This window comes from Cricetulus griseus (assembly GCF_003668045.3).
Source record: "Cricetulus griseus strain 17A/GY chromosome 1 unlocalized genomic scaffold, alternate assembly CriGri-PICRH-1.0 chr1_0, whole genome shotgun sequence".
Lineage (NCBI taxonomy): Eukaryota > Metazoa > Chordata > Mammalia > Rodentia > Cricetidae > Cricetulus > Cricetulus griseus.
Window position 1 is genome coordinate 263,301,051 of NW_023276806.1, and position 16,595 is coordinate 263,317,645.

A 16,595-nucleotide genomic window follows, 5' to 3' on the forward strand; every position below is an offset into this window, starting at 1 on the left:
TTTGGAGACCAGCCTAGTCTACGAGAGCTAGTTCCAGGACAGCCTCCAAAGCCACAGAGAAACCCTGTCTCAGAAAAAAAAAATTAAAAAACCTCTTAAAATTAGCTACAAAATGTTTTCCCTGGGGGGCTAGAGAATTGGGCCAGTGGTTAAGAACACTGGCTACTCTTCCAAATGACCCAGGTTCAATTCCCAGCACCTACATGGCACCTCACACCTGTGTGCTGACTCCAGGGAATCCAAGACACATCCACACAGGTAAAACACTCATACGCAGACAAAATTAAATTTTAAAAACTTGTTTTCCTTTTCTTCTGGCCATAAAGGGCATCGTCGGACATAATTCACAAGACAGCCAATTGTATTACCGCTCGCTTTCAGCACCTGCCATCACGATTCTTGTGGCGCATTACACTCCCCGAGCACGCATGTGATCTTAGACTGGTTATAAGACTCTAATTTCATCAACCCCTTTTGTTCTGGTCTTTTCTTCATCGACCTCTACACAGACATCACACAGTCATTGTCATTCTTAACAAGGACGTTTGTTGCTGCTGCTCCTACACATGATCTACTGCCCTTTTAAATAAAAGGAAAGCTGCCAGAGAGAGGACACGTTCAAACAGCATAAACTGTACTAACCGGGTCTAGGATCATGTTGTACTTTTCCTCTGAGATAAAAAGGTAAGAAATGGAAACAAGCTTTTCCTTCCCGATATCAGGAGTTTCTATTTAAGTTCTTTTTTTTAGATACTACTGCCACCTAGCACAATCGAGGGTCACAGGAGAAGGAAACATCCCCCCTCCTCAAGAACCTTCAAATGCACTTCCTTCCTCTCCGCTTTCCCTAGTGTGAGCGACACTGCCACCTACTGTCTTCAATTCAAATTCTCCCCAAAACCAGAAGAACCATTATTGCCTTCTTTTTAAATTACAGATTAAACCTCTATTCTTACAGTGCTATTTTTGTTTTAGAAATCAGATAAATTGTTGTTGCATTATTATCCCATCTGACTTTGTTCCAAACAGTTCTGGGCACTGCCCTTCCTGCTTAATAATGGCTCCATAATTGTCTCACCACCAATGACCCTGACAACAAGCGTGATGCACGCTAGCTCTGATTACATGCCCAATCATGCAGACGTTACCAGGCAGTGACTATAAGCCCAAGCTCAGGCTATGGTAGGTACTCTTGATGCCTTATTAAAATCACCAACATTCTTACTTAACAACCTTCCTAGCCTCCAAAGCCCAGGAAGCTCTCGGGCACTATACTGCCATCAGTTGTTTCCATCTGGTTCAGCATTTCCCAGTGAATGAACTAAGTGTGATTTTTGGAGGAAAGGAAATATCAAGAGTAAATAATCTGCAAAAAGACATAGGCAATGTGCACAGAACCTGGAAGAAGACACAAACGATTTTCAAATGAACTATATACAGCTTTTACATTTTTCTTAAATTTTGCTCAGATTTTTATTCTCCCTCCTCCAAAATAAAGTGGTTATAACACTTTTTTCTAAATTCTAAAAGATATGTTCAAAATAAAAAGATAAGAAAACAGAAATTGTAGCAAAATAAGATTATCTTCATTTGTATTGGATACATCCTTCTAGGCTTCATACGAGTGTGTATTGTTTTGGTTTGCTTTTTATCTGAACTTGGTCTTACTGTGTTTCCCAAGAGGACCTCAAATTCCTGCAGAGGCTCAAGACATCCTTCTGCCTCATGGGACCAGAGATGCAGTACCACATCTGGCTAGCTTTTCTTTTTTAAGCACAAGATTATATTTTTACTGCTTTACAAGTCTGTAGTAAATAATGGAACCCATTATCAGCAAATCCAGATGTGTAGCACCAGCCAGATGGCCCCAGAGTATTCTATCAATGGAACATATCAGAATTTGTTCTTAAAATCTGCAATTAACAGAGTTAACAGAGTTCCAACTTTTTTGTTATAAATACAGCAAATGTCTTTACAAAATTGTTTCCATTATCACTTGGAGGAAAGTTCCAAAGTAGAAATGAAGAAGGAACACTTGCAAATAGCAACATGAGCTGATTCAGTATATACTAGAAGGGTCTACCTCAAGAACACCATTTGTTAGTTTTTGGGGGGTTTTCTTTTTGTGTCTTTTTGAGAAGTCACTTATTTACTTATGGTTTAATACAGCACAATGAAATCAGCATTTCTAAAGGGACACTATTGTGTCTGGCGATCATTCCCATGTTACATTTGAAACTTTAAGTGGTTTTAAACTGCAGAAGTGCACTATGGCTGGTTCTGTTTCGTCTTCTATCTAATAGGCTCAGATCCACCTTTTTCATCCTCACCAGCAAAATGGCAATGAGAACAGGGAGGCTCACACTGTGTCCATAAGCTATTTAGTAGATTACACCTGTTAGAAATGGAGCTTGTGGGACTGGAGAGACAGGTCAGCAGTTAAGAGCATTGGATGCACTTGAAAAGGATCCAGGTTCAGTTCCCAGAAGCAGCATGGCAACTAAGAACCATCTGGAACTCAGTTCCAGGGGATTCAGCACCCTCTTCTGAACTGTGAGGGCATGAGATACACACACAATGTGCTTCTATACATGCAGACAAAAAAAAAAAAAACACTCATAAGATAAAAATACATCTTTAAAAAACATATTTCCAAATGTTGTACTAACAAGCACACCTGCAAACTCCAATGCTGTCCCTAAGGAGGGGTCCTTGAATGGCTAAGTCTTTTTATAGAGTTTTTCTCAACACTCTTTTAAGAAGCTGCAGACACCAGGCATTGGTGGTGCACGCCTTTAATCCCAGCACTCGGGAGGCAGAGGCAGGTGGATCTCTGTGAATTCTAGGCCAGCCTGGTCTCCAGAGCGAGTGCCAGGATAGGCTCCAAAGCTACACAGAGAAACCCTGTCTCGAAAAACAGAAGAAGAAGAAGAAGAAGAAGAAGAAGAAGAAGAAGAAGAAGAAGAAGAAGAAGAAGAAGAAGAAGAAGAAGAAGAAGAAGAAGAAGAAGAAGCTGCAGTGATCCTCTTCCTCTTAATTGCATATAAAAATACTGCTCCCTCCTCTTGCATGTTACCAAGGTTTTTAATTGTTCACATCTACTCAATGGATACTGGCATCTAGTTTTGCTTTTCCTTTTCTTTTCCATGCCAAGCAGCTTTTTTTTTTTGGGGGGGGGTCTTTTTCTGATTTCTATTTTCATATACTTCAATACACATTTATTTGTTTGTTTGTTTGTTTGTTTACTTTTAGGTTCCATTACTCTCTGTCTTATTCCCTTGCCAGTTCAGTCAGGCTGGCTGGCCAGTGAACTCTCTCAAGTACACACAGTCATGCCCAGCTTCCTGTGTGATTGCCGGGATTCAAATTCGGGTCCTCATGCTTACAGAGTAAAAGTTCTCCTATCCATTCAGCCAGCTCTCTCTCAAAGTGAGACCTGATGTTATTTACTCTTCCTATCACCATCACCATCAACATCATCACCATCACCATCACCACCACCATCACCACTTTGAGAAAGGGTCTCACTATGTGGCCCTGGCTGGCCTGGAACTCATCATTTAGACCAGGTTTGTCTTGCACTTAGACATCACCTGCCTGTGGTGGGCTACTGGCATGCTGTGCTACCACACTAAGAATGGCAGTCAGCTCTGGTTTTCTAGAGTGGTGGTGAAGTCCCTAGCTCTTTCTAGGGTGCTCTTTACTTGATCTCCTTTAGTCAGCTGTTTCTTTTTTAAGAAAATAAAATGTCCAGTAAGCCCTGGTTGATATTTCTTTATTTATAAAGAACATGAATAAGTATTAGTGACATATACACATTTCTTAACAAATGCGGGAGTTCTCCCCACAGGCTTCTCACTCATGGGACAGCAACTAGTAAAGGCTCTGTTGATGACACGTGTCAACAGGAGGACTGTAATCCAACCAATGTGCTCGGCAGCACATTCATTTCACAGTGGGGTCAAACTGCTTTCTTTTCCCTCTGTATGGTTCTCTCTCCTAGACCACATGGTAGCCGGCAGCTCTGCAGACACCATCCACTTTCTGACACCAAGGTTCACGAGAAGAGCCCTGGCATCCCATTCTACTCCTTTATCCAGAAGACTCTCAGCCCAGAAGGAAATAAACAGAGGTTGAGACAGCTAACTCAGGAGCCTCAGTGCAGTGCCCAGACCTGAGCGGGTAGTTTTAGTCACGTGTTCTCCTTCCATGCAAAGCTTGCTGGGAACATCATTACTCTCATGACTCTCCTGGTAGGATTTTCTATTGCTTTATTTCTCCATACCCGGTTCTATCTGCTTTCCACACTCCAGAAATTACTCAGAATCACTGTCTACTGGCACAAGTCAACTGTTTTCTATCTCAGTGTTAGCTTCATTTCTTCAACTGTTCTCCCTGTACCTTTACTTCAGAATGACCACAGAGTAATCTTCAACTTCACTGCTCTGGTCATTTAGTTTGATGTTTAAATGATATAATTTTTTATAAGACATTAAATTTTTAGTTCTAGAGTACCTACTTGTTCTGTTTTGTAGTTTTTATTTCTCAGCAGTTTTCCATTTGTCTCTTCATTCTGAACATATGTTCCTGCACATTCTTGAGTCCAGGAGCTGTTGAAAAACCTTACACAGCAATTCCCAAGTCAGGAATTTATTTTGGGGTAACTGGGGAGCTACTACTATTGAATATGGGGTTTATCTTGGGGTGACTAAGGAGCAACTGCTATTGGATACAGCATTATTCTTGGGGTGACTGAGGAGCAACTACCATTGAATACAGGGTTCACTTGGAGGCTGATGAAGAGGGTCTACAATTGCTTGCTAAACTATTCTACAGAGGAATAACAATTGCTTCTTATCAGATTCATGTATCATGTGCTGAGTTACTCCAAATGTGAGAATTTTCTAGAGAAAAAAATCTGACTGCCACCAAACTCTAGAGATCTAACATAAAGTGTAAAATGTGTTTAGAGACTGGCTATCATCTGAGAGAGAGACAGAGACAGAGAGAGGGAGGGAGTGAGGGAGAAAGGGAGGGAGGGAGGGAAGGAGGGAGGAGAGTGTGACAGCATACACCTATAATCCTAGAACTGTGGAAACTCAGAGGCAGAAAGGTCAGGAGTCTGAAGCTGGTCTACAACAAATAAAACCCCAAATAAATGAATATGTAAAGCTAGCTGAAAGCTCGCCTAACACTCATGAGGTCCTGGGACTGATCTGCAGCATTACTGAAAAATTACTAAAAGTTGGGAGGGAATAAATAACGCTATAAAGAGACATTCTGATGGCAGCTGGAAAAAATATCTAACTATAGGTTATTAGTCGATACTAGGAAACACAGAATAATTTTACTAGATGTGCCCAGGAACTCTTCTTCTAGGAATCATATGTAGAAATATTTAAGAATTAAGTGTCACAGGGTTGGAACTTATTAAGTAGTTTAACACACACACAGAGCAAGCAATGTAAAATGGTGATGACTACCACATGTAAGCACTAGGTACTAAGTATTCTTTTAATAGTGACACATATTTGAACTTCTCAAAACATTGGGTTAAAAGATACAGATTTTTTTTATTACTCAAGATTTTCAGTCAATTTCTTTCCCTTTTTTTTGGTAATTAAACATCAATTTAATTTGGCAGCATTTTGCATTTAGCAGTTGTGTTTCCCGTGGGATGAAAAGTCAGCAACTTGGTAAAGTGCTTTATTGGCAAATAGCTTTGGTAAGACCAAAACAACTACCAAAGGGAAAGAGAAGCGTGTCCCCAGGCATTTAGTCGACAGGTTAAGGCTGCCTGTCAGTGAGAAGGGATGGCACATCTATGTCCTCAGGACACGATGGTACTCTGCAGACCTCAGCCTATTGCTCGTTTGCAACACGCTGCTTGAGAGAAACATCCACATGCCCGGGACTTTTGCCAGGTATATATTTAAAGTCAGAGGGAGCAGAGATGGATTTTGTCCTGGAGGCTTTACTGCTACTGAGTTGGCACATCACAGTATGGAATGTTTTCAGTTAGAAGATCGTTCCTGAGGAACAGTTTCAGTGTGTTGTGGTCAGTGTGAATACCTTGAATAACAGATGTTCTGAGTAACAGTTCAACATCGGAACCCGTTTTCAACATCTCTTCTATTTTCTCTGGAGAGGCCTCACTTTTATGTTTTTTGAATTCTTCATTTATCTTTACTCTGGCTTCTTCTAGCGTTCTCTTATCATTTTTAAAAACTTGTTGTTTTGTCCTGTGCAGTGTTCTGAAGAGCTTGCAGGAATAAGGGTTTTGGGTAGGTGGATTAAATTAATATTCTGAGATGGGAATCTTTTGTGTATTGTCTGGTAGGCCTAATGAATCAAATTAAAAGTAAAAGAAGGAAACAGGGAAAGTTTAAAGATATTCATCTGCTGGCTTTGGAGATGAAAAAAGAGGCCACAAACCAAAGGAAGCGTGTGGCCTTTGGAAGCTGGAAAAGACAAGCTCAGTCATTTTCTAGTTAAGTTCCATGTTAAAAATGATTTATAAAGTTTTGCTAATGTTCCAGTTACCACAAGATGTCACTCTTCCCATGCTCAAAACCAAGAGGATTGCCTGAGAAAGGGGGCAGCACCAATTTACTAAATGGACAAGACATGGAAGGAACTTCCAAAATTAATCTGGAAAATGTAAAAACTTCTTACATGCAAGAAGCAAAATTACCCTGCCCTTCTCTGAGGATTTATAAGTAGCTATTGGTCAGGGTGCACACAGAGATGTAACCACTTGCCTATGTGCCTATAAATAACTCATGTTCCTGTAAGAAACCCTAATGAAACTCACTGGATCACATACTAGCTGGCAAGGAGAGATCAGTGGGAGCCACACAGTAGAGGAATGGGTGAATATGATCAAAATAGATTATAGACACATTAAAAATGCCACAATTAATATATGCTAATAAAAACTTTGAAGTGTATAATAAGAAAGAAGCAAAATTAAATAAGGTCTCTCAAATACAAAATATCAACTCAATCTAGGGCTATTGAGATGGCTCAGTGGTTCAGATCATTTGCTGTTCTTCCAGAAGGATCTACATCAGTCCCCAGCACCCATGCCAGGCTGCTCACACCACCTGGATCTCCATCCCCAGCACCCATGCCAGGCTGCTCACACCACCTGGATCTTCATCCCCAGCACCTGTGCCAGGCAACTCACACCACCTGGATCTCCAGCCCCAGCACCTGTGCCTGACTGCTCACACCACCTGGATCTCCATCCCCAGAACCTGTGCCTGGCTGCTCACACCACCTGGATCTCCATCCCCAGCACCTGTGCCTGGCTACTCATAACCACCTGGATCTTCAGCCTCAGCACCTGTTCCTGGCTGCTCACACCACCTGGATCTCCATCCCCAGCACTTGTGCCAGGCTGCTCACACCACCTGGATCTCCTTCCCCAGCACTTGTGCCAGGCTGCTCACACCACCTGGATCTCCAGCCCCAGCACCTGTGCCTGGCTGGTCATAACCACCTGGATCTTCAGCCCCAGTACCCGTGCCTGGCTGCTTACAAGCCCCTGGATCTCCATCCTCCACACTCGTATATTGATCATGTACTGAGAAAATACCTTACGGCTGGATCTCATGGAGGCATTTCCTCAACTGAGGCTCCTTCCTCCCTGATGACTCTAGTATGTCTCAAGTGGACACACGAAACCAGCCAGGGCACAGTCAAAACATCATCTTCTCAAAAACATTCAGCCCCATCGTTGGCTGTTTCAATAGACAGGCCTCAGAATGTTCAAAACAACCCACAGATTCAGGATTGGCTAACAAGTTAAATCCTGAAAACTTCCCACAGATGGCCAGTTCTTCTTTGACAATATCTCAGACGTTCCCACAACCTATCAACAGGCTCAATACTGTCTCTGCTAATCAACACTCTATCAAGGGGTAATGAACTAACAGTGACCAAAGGAACACTGCATTTGCCCCATACTTGAAAGACGTTAACTGACATGTCAGGAAAGACTACCCTCTCCCTCCAGCTCTATAATATGAAAGAAAGTATAAAAGGTGAGGATGTGGTTCATTGATGAGAAAGTGAAGTTCACATGGACCAGGTCTGGGGCTTCATCTCCAACAACACAAAAGAAGGCAGTGGTAATACAAGGTGAAACTTGTTAGTAACTTACGAATCTAGATGAAAGCTACAAACAAGAGTTTTTTAAATGTACTATCTGAAAACTCACAAGAAGTGGCAAACACAGTACAAACTCACTCACTCAGACGGCCCTGTTCGTCAGCAGTGTGCTCATTTGTTCTATTAACCACAGTCCCTTGTTTCTGTATCTACCCATCAACCTAATTTTTCCCAGAACTCCTTGAGGGTATAGTAATCACAGCCCTCACTAGAAAACTTGGTGTGCGGTTTCTAAGAACAGGGATATTTTATATAAACATAGTGTAATTATCAACTTCCTAAATGTATTATTAGCATATCTTTAATCTCTTAGCCACAACTCAATTTTTGATTAGTGCCTTTATACCATTTTCCCCTGTAGTAATGGACCTGTCTAGACATGAGCATTACATCTAATTATCATGTCTCCTGAATCTTTTGTCTGGGACATTTCCATAGCCTTTCTCCTTCATAATACTAATGTTTGTAGGGCTGCAGCACCCTCCACATATCTGCTACCAGACAAGCATCATCTTGTCTGTGTCTAGTGTTTCTCAGTCGTTAGTGTATGCCTCTGTCAGAATACATCTGACTTGTGCTATGTCTAGTATCTATGTGCCTCCATCACCCATACAAAAACCCAAAGTACTGCCCAACTTTCCCTAGTGCATAAGCAGTTGTTTTGTTTTATTCTCACTTGTAACTAATAAACAATTCATAATAGATTAGATTCATATAAAAATCTGATTTCTCAACTTTCTTACAAATCCAAAATAAAGTTTAAAAATCCATTCATGCAAAGTACAATGAAACTTGAAAATGGAGGTTTTGCTCTACCATAATACAAAATCTTTAGTAATAAGAAAAGTCAAATCAATTCAAAAACAAAGACTAAAACCAGTGCTCCATGATCACGATGCTACAGAGTTAGTAGTTATGTTTTTTGTTTTGTTTTGTTTTGTTTTTTTGCAATCACTAGAAGCAAATAAATGGCTTTTCTTATAGTCTAGAAAATAACTGATGCCATTAGCTTTTCATATAAATGATTTTGCTTAATTAGATACAATTTTCAAGTGATGTTTCTATTGAACATTTGAGAACAAAACAAAGACCCAACATTTCCCTAACTCAGTAAGCACACTTCTTTCTGTCAAATGTGTATTTCTGTGAGTCAGCTGTGTCCACACTATGTGCCAGTCAGGCCACCGTTTTCACTATTAAGCACAAGCAGCCAAAGGCTGGGAGAGAGAAACAGGAAGCCCTCCGTTACTCACTCTCTAAGTCAGAGATAATGAGGTTGTCATGAAGCTTCACAGCTCGATGCTGCTCTACTTCATCTTCAAGCTCGAAGATAGTTTCCTTCATGTCACTCCTTTCTGTCTCTTTTTCCTCCAGCTCTGATCTTAATTTTTCCAATGTCATATTCAAATCTTCAATCTGCTTCTTGGCTTCTTCCTGGAAAGCTCGGTACTCGTCTTCTACCTAAAGAAACGATGACAATTAAAGGGATGAACTCTATCTTAATGACAATTAAGATAAAACTCTATAACTGAAGTATTTATGTTTGCATGGAAGCTAAGTGTGAGCAGCTATAGACAGACTGAAAACCTGGCTAAACTCAACATGGGGAACAGCATTACAACAAGATTCTCATATGGCATGTCTGAGCACAACCCTATACATCACTGACCAAAATTACACCAATGTATCACTGAACTTAACCAAATTATTTATGAAGCATTTGGGGGACATTTTCTCTTCTCCGGTTTGGGCTTAAAGTGTGCATTTGATCAACAATTGACATGCTCTCCTACCATTAAAAAACAACAACAACAAAAAAAGCTGTACTTATGACAGAAAAAAAAACCCCTCAAATCAAATATGAATTTAAGATTAGCAAGCTGGCTCAGCAGGTAGAGTGCTAGCTGCCAAGCCTGAGGACCTGCCTTCAATCCCCAGAACACACATGGAGGAGGAAGAGAACGCACTCCAACAAGTCATCCTCTCATCTCCTCCAATGACTCATGGATACTCACACAGACACACACATTCAAAACATAAGTAAAACATAAAGTTTTCATTTGTAATAGTCTTAATCAAAGTACTAGTTCATAGTACTCCTCAACATCTATCTCCTAATTTTATCTCTAAAAGTGATTAGCAACAGACTGGCAAGATGGCCCAGGAGATAAGGGCACTTGCTTCCAAAACTGATGACCTGAGTTTGATCCTTGGAACTCACATGAGAGAAGGAGAAAACCAACTCCCACAAGTTGACCGACTGATGCCCGACCCCAGCCACACCCACATACTCTCTCTCCCTCCACCTCTGATGTCCTGACTGACCCTTCTCAGCAACACAAACATATATACCTCTCTCTCCTCATCTCTGAAACAAATGTGAATTAAGTTTTTCAAAAAGGATCACTACAACAGTTAAAATATAAGTTATTCAAGTTTTGACCAAAGATGCACTAGAACTCACAGAACTTGGACGCAGAAGATCTCAGCAATCAAGGGCACTTCCTGCTTTTCTAGACAAACCTAGTTCAGTTCCCAGCACCCACATCAGGAGTCCCAACAGCCTGTGACTCCAGCTTTAAGGGATCTAACACGCTCTTCTGGCCTCTGTGGGCACATACACATGTGCCATAAATTAACACAAGCACACATACACACTAAAAGAGAAACAAAATGTGGGCTAGAATCAATCACTTCAACAGTCACTCAAGATATAGAACCCTGGCCAGAACACCAGCAACCTAGCCAGTCATTCTGACTGAGTTTTCACTATTTGCGGTGGTTTAAAGAAAAGGACCCCCAAAGGGAGTGGCACTATTAGGAGGTGTGGTCTTGTTGGAGTGGGTGTGTCCTTGGAGGAAGTGTGTCACTACGGAGGCATGCTTCGAGGTCTCATATATGCTCATGATACCGCTTCATGTTCAGTTCACTTCCTGTCGCCTGCAAAATATAGCATTCTCAGTTCCTTCTCTAGAACCATGTCTGCCTGCCTGCCTGCCTCCATGTCCCACCATGATGATAATGGACCGAACTTCTGAAACTGTAAGTCATCACCTCATGGTGTCTCTTCACAGCAAAAGAAACCCTAACTAAGACAGAACTATTACACTGAACATCTGTGAAATGAGAGACTAGAGGAATCATTTCTAAGCTCTCCGCCAGCGATAAATCCTACCCTTCGGGAAACAGGAGCAACTATACTCTAAAACTAGAATTAACTCATAATAAAGTGCTATTTGAAAAAAAAAAACAAAACAAAACACAATTATAGCAGGACAAAAGGCGGCAAATACTGTCAATCCCTGAAAACTGAAATCTTGACTCAGCATCTACCTGGCGCCACAGTATATTAAAGGATATAAAATTCTCTATTAACCAGAACAAGGTATGAACTCATTTTAACTTTAGACCATCTGGGAAGAAAATGACAAAAAAAAAAAAAAAAAAAAAAAAAAAAAAAAAAAAAAAAAAAAAAAAGCCCAGAGAGAAAAATGACAGTATAATAAGTATTTTACTATTAAGGTAGCACGTTTTAAAACTTGACAATGATTGCTGTAAGTAAAAGGCAATGGCGCATTAAGCAGCAAGCATTTCTGTTTTTCAACAAGTGCGCTGTGTATGACAGCTGTACAATACTAAATGAGAACATCTTTACTTGGGCAAATACCTTGGCAATGGTGTCCTGTAACCGATTGGCATCATTTCGGGTATGAGCCAGATCTTCCTGCAGGCTACTGGCCAAAGTCTCTGCCTTTTCCTTGTCCAACCTCACGCTCTCCAGGAGGTCCTGGATATCGGATTTGTCTCCGGAGTTATGGATGGAATACAACTCGGCCACTTTCTGCTTTTCGTTCTCCAGCTGGGCCTTCAGGCGATTCATCTCGATCTGGTCACTGGCCACGGTGGCTTTGTACTCCTCTAGTGTGGCTGCCAGGGCTGCTTTGCCCTTCTGCTCAGACTCAATAATGCGCTCCATGTGGTGGCTGCGCTCTTTGAGAGCACCGATCATCTCTTGAGCTTCCTTGTTGTCTTGCTCTGCCATCTTCAGAGTGTTGCTTAGGTGCTGCTGGACACCGAGGAGCTGCTCTCGCTCGAAGCGGGCATTCTCAGCCAAATCCATGTACCGCTGCTCCAGTTCCATGTAGCGCCCGCTTTTTACGTCTTCATCTATGACATAAGAAATGTGATGCTCATCTAGAAGGGAGCGGAAATATTCAATCTGCCGGCCAAAGTGTTCCAACTTATCACTCTGCTGACACAGCGACTCCATCAGGATGACCTTCTCCTCTCCCAGCCTTTCGTTCTCACTGTTGAGTTCCTGGGTAATCTGCTGGAGATCCGCTAGCTCCTGCAGAGTTGCCTGCAGCTCCTCACTGGTACTGTGCTGGTTCTCTTCCATCTGGTGAATCCGTTCTGTCAGGCAAGCAACGGAGACCTCACTCGCATTCCCGCTGCTCCCCTTGCGAGAACGCTCTATGCTCGGGATGCCCTCTGACTCTGAAGACGAGGGGGCATCCAGAGCATCATCACTTGAAGTGAGGGGCTGGTACACCTCGCTGCACTCACTGTCCAGGTTGTCCATAGAGTTACTGTGCTGATGGTCCATGAGTGTATTTTCATCCTGACTCAGGAGATCTTCAACTGACCCGGGGGCAGAACCTTCTACCGAAGATGTCAGAGTTCCTCCTCCATCGCTCTGGTTACCAGCGGTGATCTCTGGGCTCAGGGACTGATAGCCAAATAGTTTTTCAGGATTGTCCAGCCTCTGCTCTAGGGAAAAGCCCAATGCATTCAACCTGTCCTTTAGCATTCTGTTTTCATTTTTCAGCTGGTTGAGCTCCTCCCGGATGGCTGTATTCTGTTCCTGCAGTTGCAGTAAAGTAGACTCCACGTCAGTTGGCTGGTGAGCAATAATGGTTTCCTTCTCTTCAGACTTTTCATCTCCTTCAGAAGGGTCCTCATTAATGCCCAGCTGAGCACGCATGTCTCGGAGTTCATTTCTCAAATGCAAAATCTCCACGTCCTTGGTTTTTGCCAGGGTGAGGAGATCTTTCACCTTGGCTTCCAAGGCAGCTTTGTCACTGATCTGATTGTCCGACTTAGACTTGCTCATTCGAATATCACCCTCCGCAGCAGTGCGGCTGCGAGAACGTTTAGCCAATGCCACATCATTAGCTCCCTGACTTACAGAAGGCAGTTTTTTGCTCTGGTTTAGCCGTGTGCGCTCACGTAATCTTTCTCTGGTAGAACTGGATTCTTTATTACCGGCTGAAGCACTCCGTTTGGCTGAGGAACTAGTACCTACATGTTTAAAACAAAGAATTTAAGATAAAATTATTAGCAACAAAAATGCATGTGTTCAGAGCCCAGGACTACTGAGATGAAAGCTGGGAAGCTGAACTGACACAGACCTTTAGTTGGTCATCTTCAAAGTCAATCTTGAGGACTCCAGCTTGTGAACTAGACTACCGGGCGCTTGGCCTTTCCATTGGAAGACAGCCTGTAAGCCACTCAAATGCCCTTTTACAATACATATGCATGAATATATTGTATTATATTACTTATACACATCATTCTATCAGTTCCACTGCTTTAAAGAACCCTGACTTATACAAAGATGCTCTATGCCCTGGTGAGAAAGGAAGCAGCCTACACCTGGCAAGGACAACAATAATAAAGCGGGACAGAAAGCCTGTAGGAGACTCCAAAGACAAGGAAAAGGAATGGTGAAACAAAGATAAATGGGTATCAAAAGCTGAAAAGCATGGCATAACCTTCCTTCCCTAACATTAGGGCACAGTACCATCATTCCTACCAACACCAAAGGCTCTTTTCATTTAAAAGAAAAAAGTATGGATGACTGAAAGACAAAAGGAACACACCTCAGAATAGAGGCAAGGGCTGGCCAAGACACAGAAGCCAAGAATAGGGGAAGATACAGGAAGGAGGAAGAGACAAATGGAAAGAAGAGTAGCTGGTTGGTTACTGAACTGAGCAGGCTCAAGGTGTATGAGCAGCCTGGAGACTAAAATCAAACAGCCTTAGGGGTATCCTCAGGAAGAGAGAATAAGACATCCAATGAGCTGGAGAGTAAGGATGCTGCTTGGGCTGAACCATGTCCCCCGAAATGTGTATATTAAAGCCCTGCCTAGTCCCTAGAATGTGACTGTATTTACAGACAGGGCAATTGAATCAGCCAATTAAATTCAGACAGAGCTATGTGGTGGTTTGAATAATAATGGCCCCCATAGGTTCAAGTATTTAGATGCTTAGGGAGTGGCTCTATTTGAAAGGATTATTAGATGTGGCCTTGTTAGAGGAAGTGTGACCTTGTTGGAGAAAGTGTGTCCCTGGGGGAGGGCTTTGAGGTTTCCAAAGCTCAAGCTTGGTGTGCAGTGTCTCTTTCTGTTGCCTGCAGATGTGGATTTAGAAGTCTCAGCGATGCTCCAGCAGGCTGCCTGCCTGCATGCCGCCATGCTTTCCTCCATGCTGCTAATGGACTAAATGATAATGAAACTGTAAGCAAGTCCCAATGTAAATGTTTTCTTTTATAAGAATTGCTATGGTCATGGTGTCTCTTCATAGCAATAGAACACTGACTAAGACATGCTGTTAGGGTAGCCCTTATCCAGTGTGATTTGTGTCTATAAAAAGAGATTAGGACTAAAGCAGAGGGACACATTGTAGGGACACAGTGAGAAAACAGCCAAATAACCAAGGAGGCCTCAGGAGAAGCCATAATTGCCAATACCTCCAATTTACACACTACATTATAACAAAATAAATTTCTGTTGTGTGAACCATCCAGTCTGTAGTATTTTGTTACAGTGTACTAGCAGACTAACACAGACATCCACATCTGAACTAGAGTACCTAATCCTAGGCAATAAATGTACCCCAAGGTCAGGTGTAGCAGTCAATAGGAAAGCATGTGTGCACAATGGAATGGCCCTCTGCTCAGCTCTAAAGCCACAAGCAGGAGATGGCAACAGAGTATTTCATCTCAACATCCTTGCCCAATGTGTAGGGCATTAAACGTGATAACCTCAGGCTTGCAAGTAACACAGTGAAGATTGTACCTTACATAGTCTGGTACAAAATGAGTTCCCAAGAAACATCTATCAGGCAAATGAATGGACGGCTTTTGGCAAGACTATTAAGCTAGGCTTCAGTATAGTTATCTCATACCTACAATGAAGATAATATAGTCTATACTTCAAAAGCGATTATAACAATAAGGTTGGGAACGTTCCCTCTGTTAATCGTACCATACCACCATTAAAATGAACAGTGGAGTGTGATCTGGGATGTAAGAAGAAACTACAGAAGTTCAAAGGGGTAAGGGGACAGTGGGAAACCTGGGCTAGGAAAGTCTAACACAAACAAAAGGGCTGATGTCTATGTGATGAAGAGGAGCTACTATAATGGTGGCCCGTTAGCTTTCTTTCATACGTTGTACCATATAATGTGACATTCTCATGTTTTATAATTATTTATTAGCACATATTAATTGTACAAATTAAGGAGTTTCACTACATGATCTTATATTCCTGGAAGTTTTGAAGGAGTTTTTTTTTTTTTAATTGTAAGTAAAATATGGTAATATTCCTTCTTAGACTGTAGGATTTTCTAAGTTCATTTATTAACTTTCTTCCTTAGTTTCATATAAATCACTAGATTAATACTATTAATCTAAAAACAAATAGCTAAGGAGAAGAGAGGAGAGGCAAATAATACCAAGATTGATAAAGCCTCAAGTAGTCATACTTAATATTCACCTAAAATTATATAGGGGTATGTGTGTGTGTGTGTGTGTCTTAAATGTCACTTGGGCTGACAATGTGCTGCATAAGAACCACAGACTAACAAAAACCCCAGTACCAGGAACAAATAACTTCCTCTTGAGTGGTTGGTCAGGGTAGTCTAAGTGACTCCCAAAACTATATAGGCTATGGGTGTTGCTCCTGGTTTCCAATAATGCGTTGAGGGTAAGCCCTTATTGCTGAGGAAATCACACACACAGAACACTAGTCTCAGATGACTTAAGCTGTACCTAACCTAAAAAGACTCCCCTTGCAGTCTAGCTTCCATTGTGCCAGAAAATACTATGCAAACCGCCAAGGGAAGGAAGCAATTAACAGTCCCACCCAGATGTCACATCTATGATCCACAACAATGACCATGGCAAGATATTCCTAAAGGTAAAGTGGCACTCACATGTTGGTGGTAACCAATAGCGGTCTAGTTACTAAGGCACACTCAACGGGGGGAATTATACCTCGGACTAGAAACCTACTGAACTAAGACTAGTGAGGTCCTCAAAGAGACTCTACTTCTGGCATTGCTAGACCAGCACAATTCCTTGCTACATTCTAAATCTCATCCTTATACCACAGGCAAGTGTGGCCATACTCTATCAA

General features: G+C 41.9%; 1 protein-coding gene across 4 annotated transcripts in view; it reads right to left on the reverse strand.

The window, feature by feature from the left end:
- The window catches only part of LOC100768534 (cytospin-A), a 96,381-nt gene that overhangs the window by 56,273 nt on the left and 23,513 nt on the right, over positions 1 to 16,595 (reverse strand). For 3 of the 4 annotated variants that reach the window (XM_027394199.2, XM_027394198.2, XM_035452037.1), the window contains 2 exons: positions 11,843 to 13,476; positions 9,429 to 9,636 (listed from right to left, as the gene is read on the reverse strand). In XM_027394199.2, the coding sequence (XP_027250000.1) occupies positions 9,429 to 9,636; positions 11,843 to 13,476 (1,842 nt within the window). Of the gene's footprint in view, positions 1 to 9,428; positions 9,637 to 11,842; positions 13,477 to 13,586; positions 13,696 to 16,595 lie in introns of all 4 variants that reach the window. The other variant, XM_027394200.1, reaches the window with a different exon arrangement.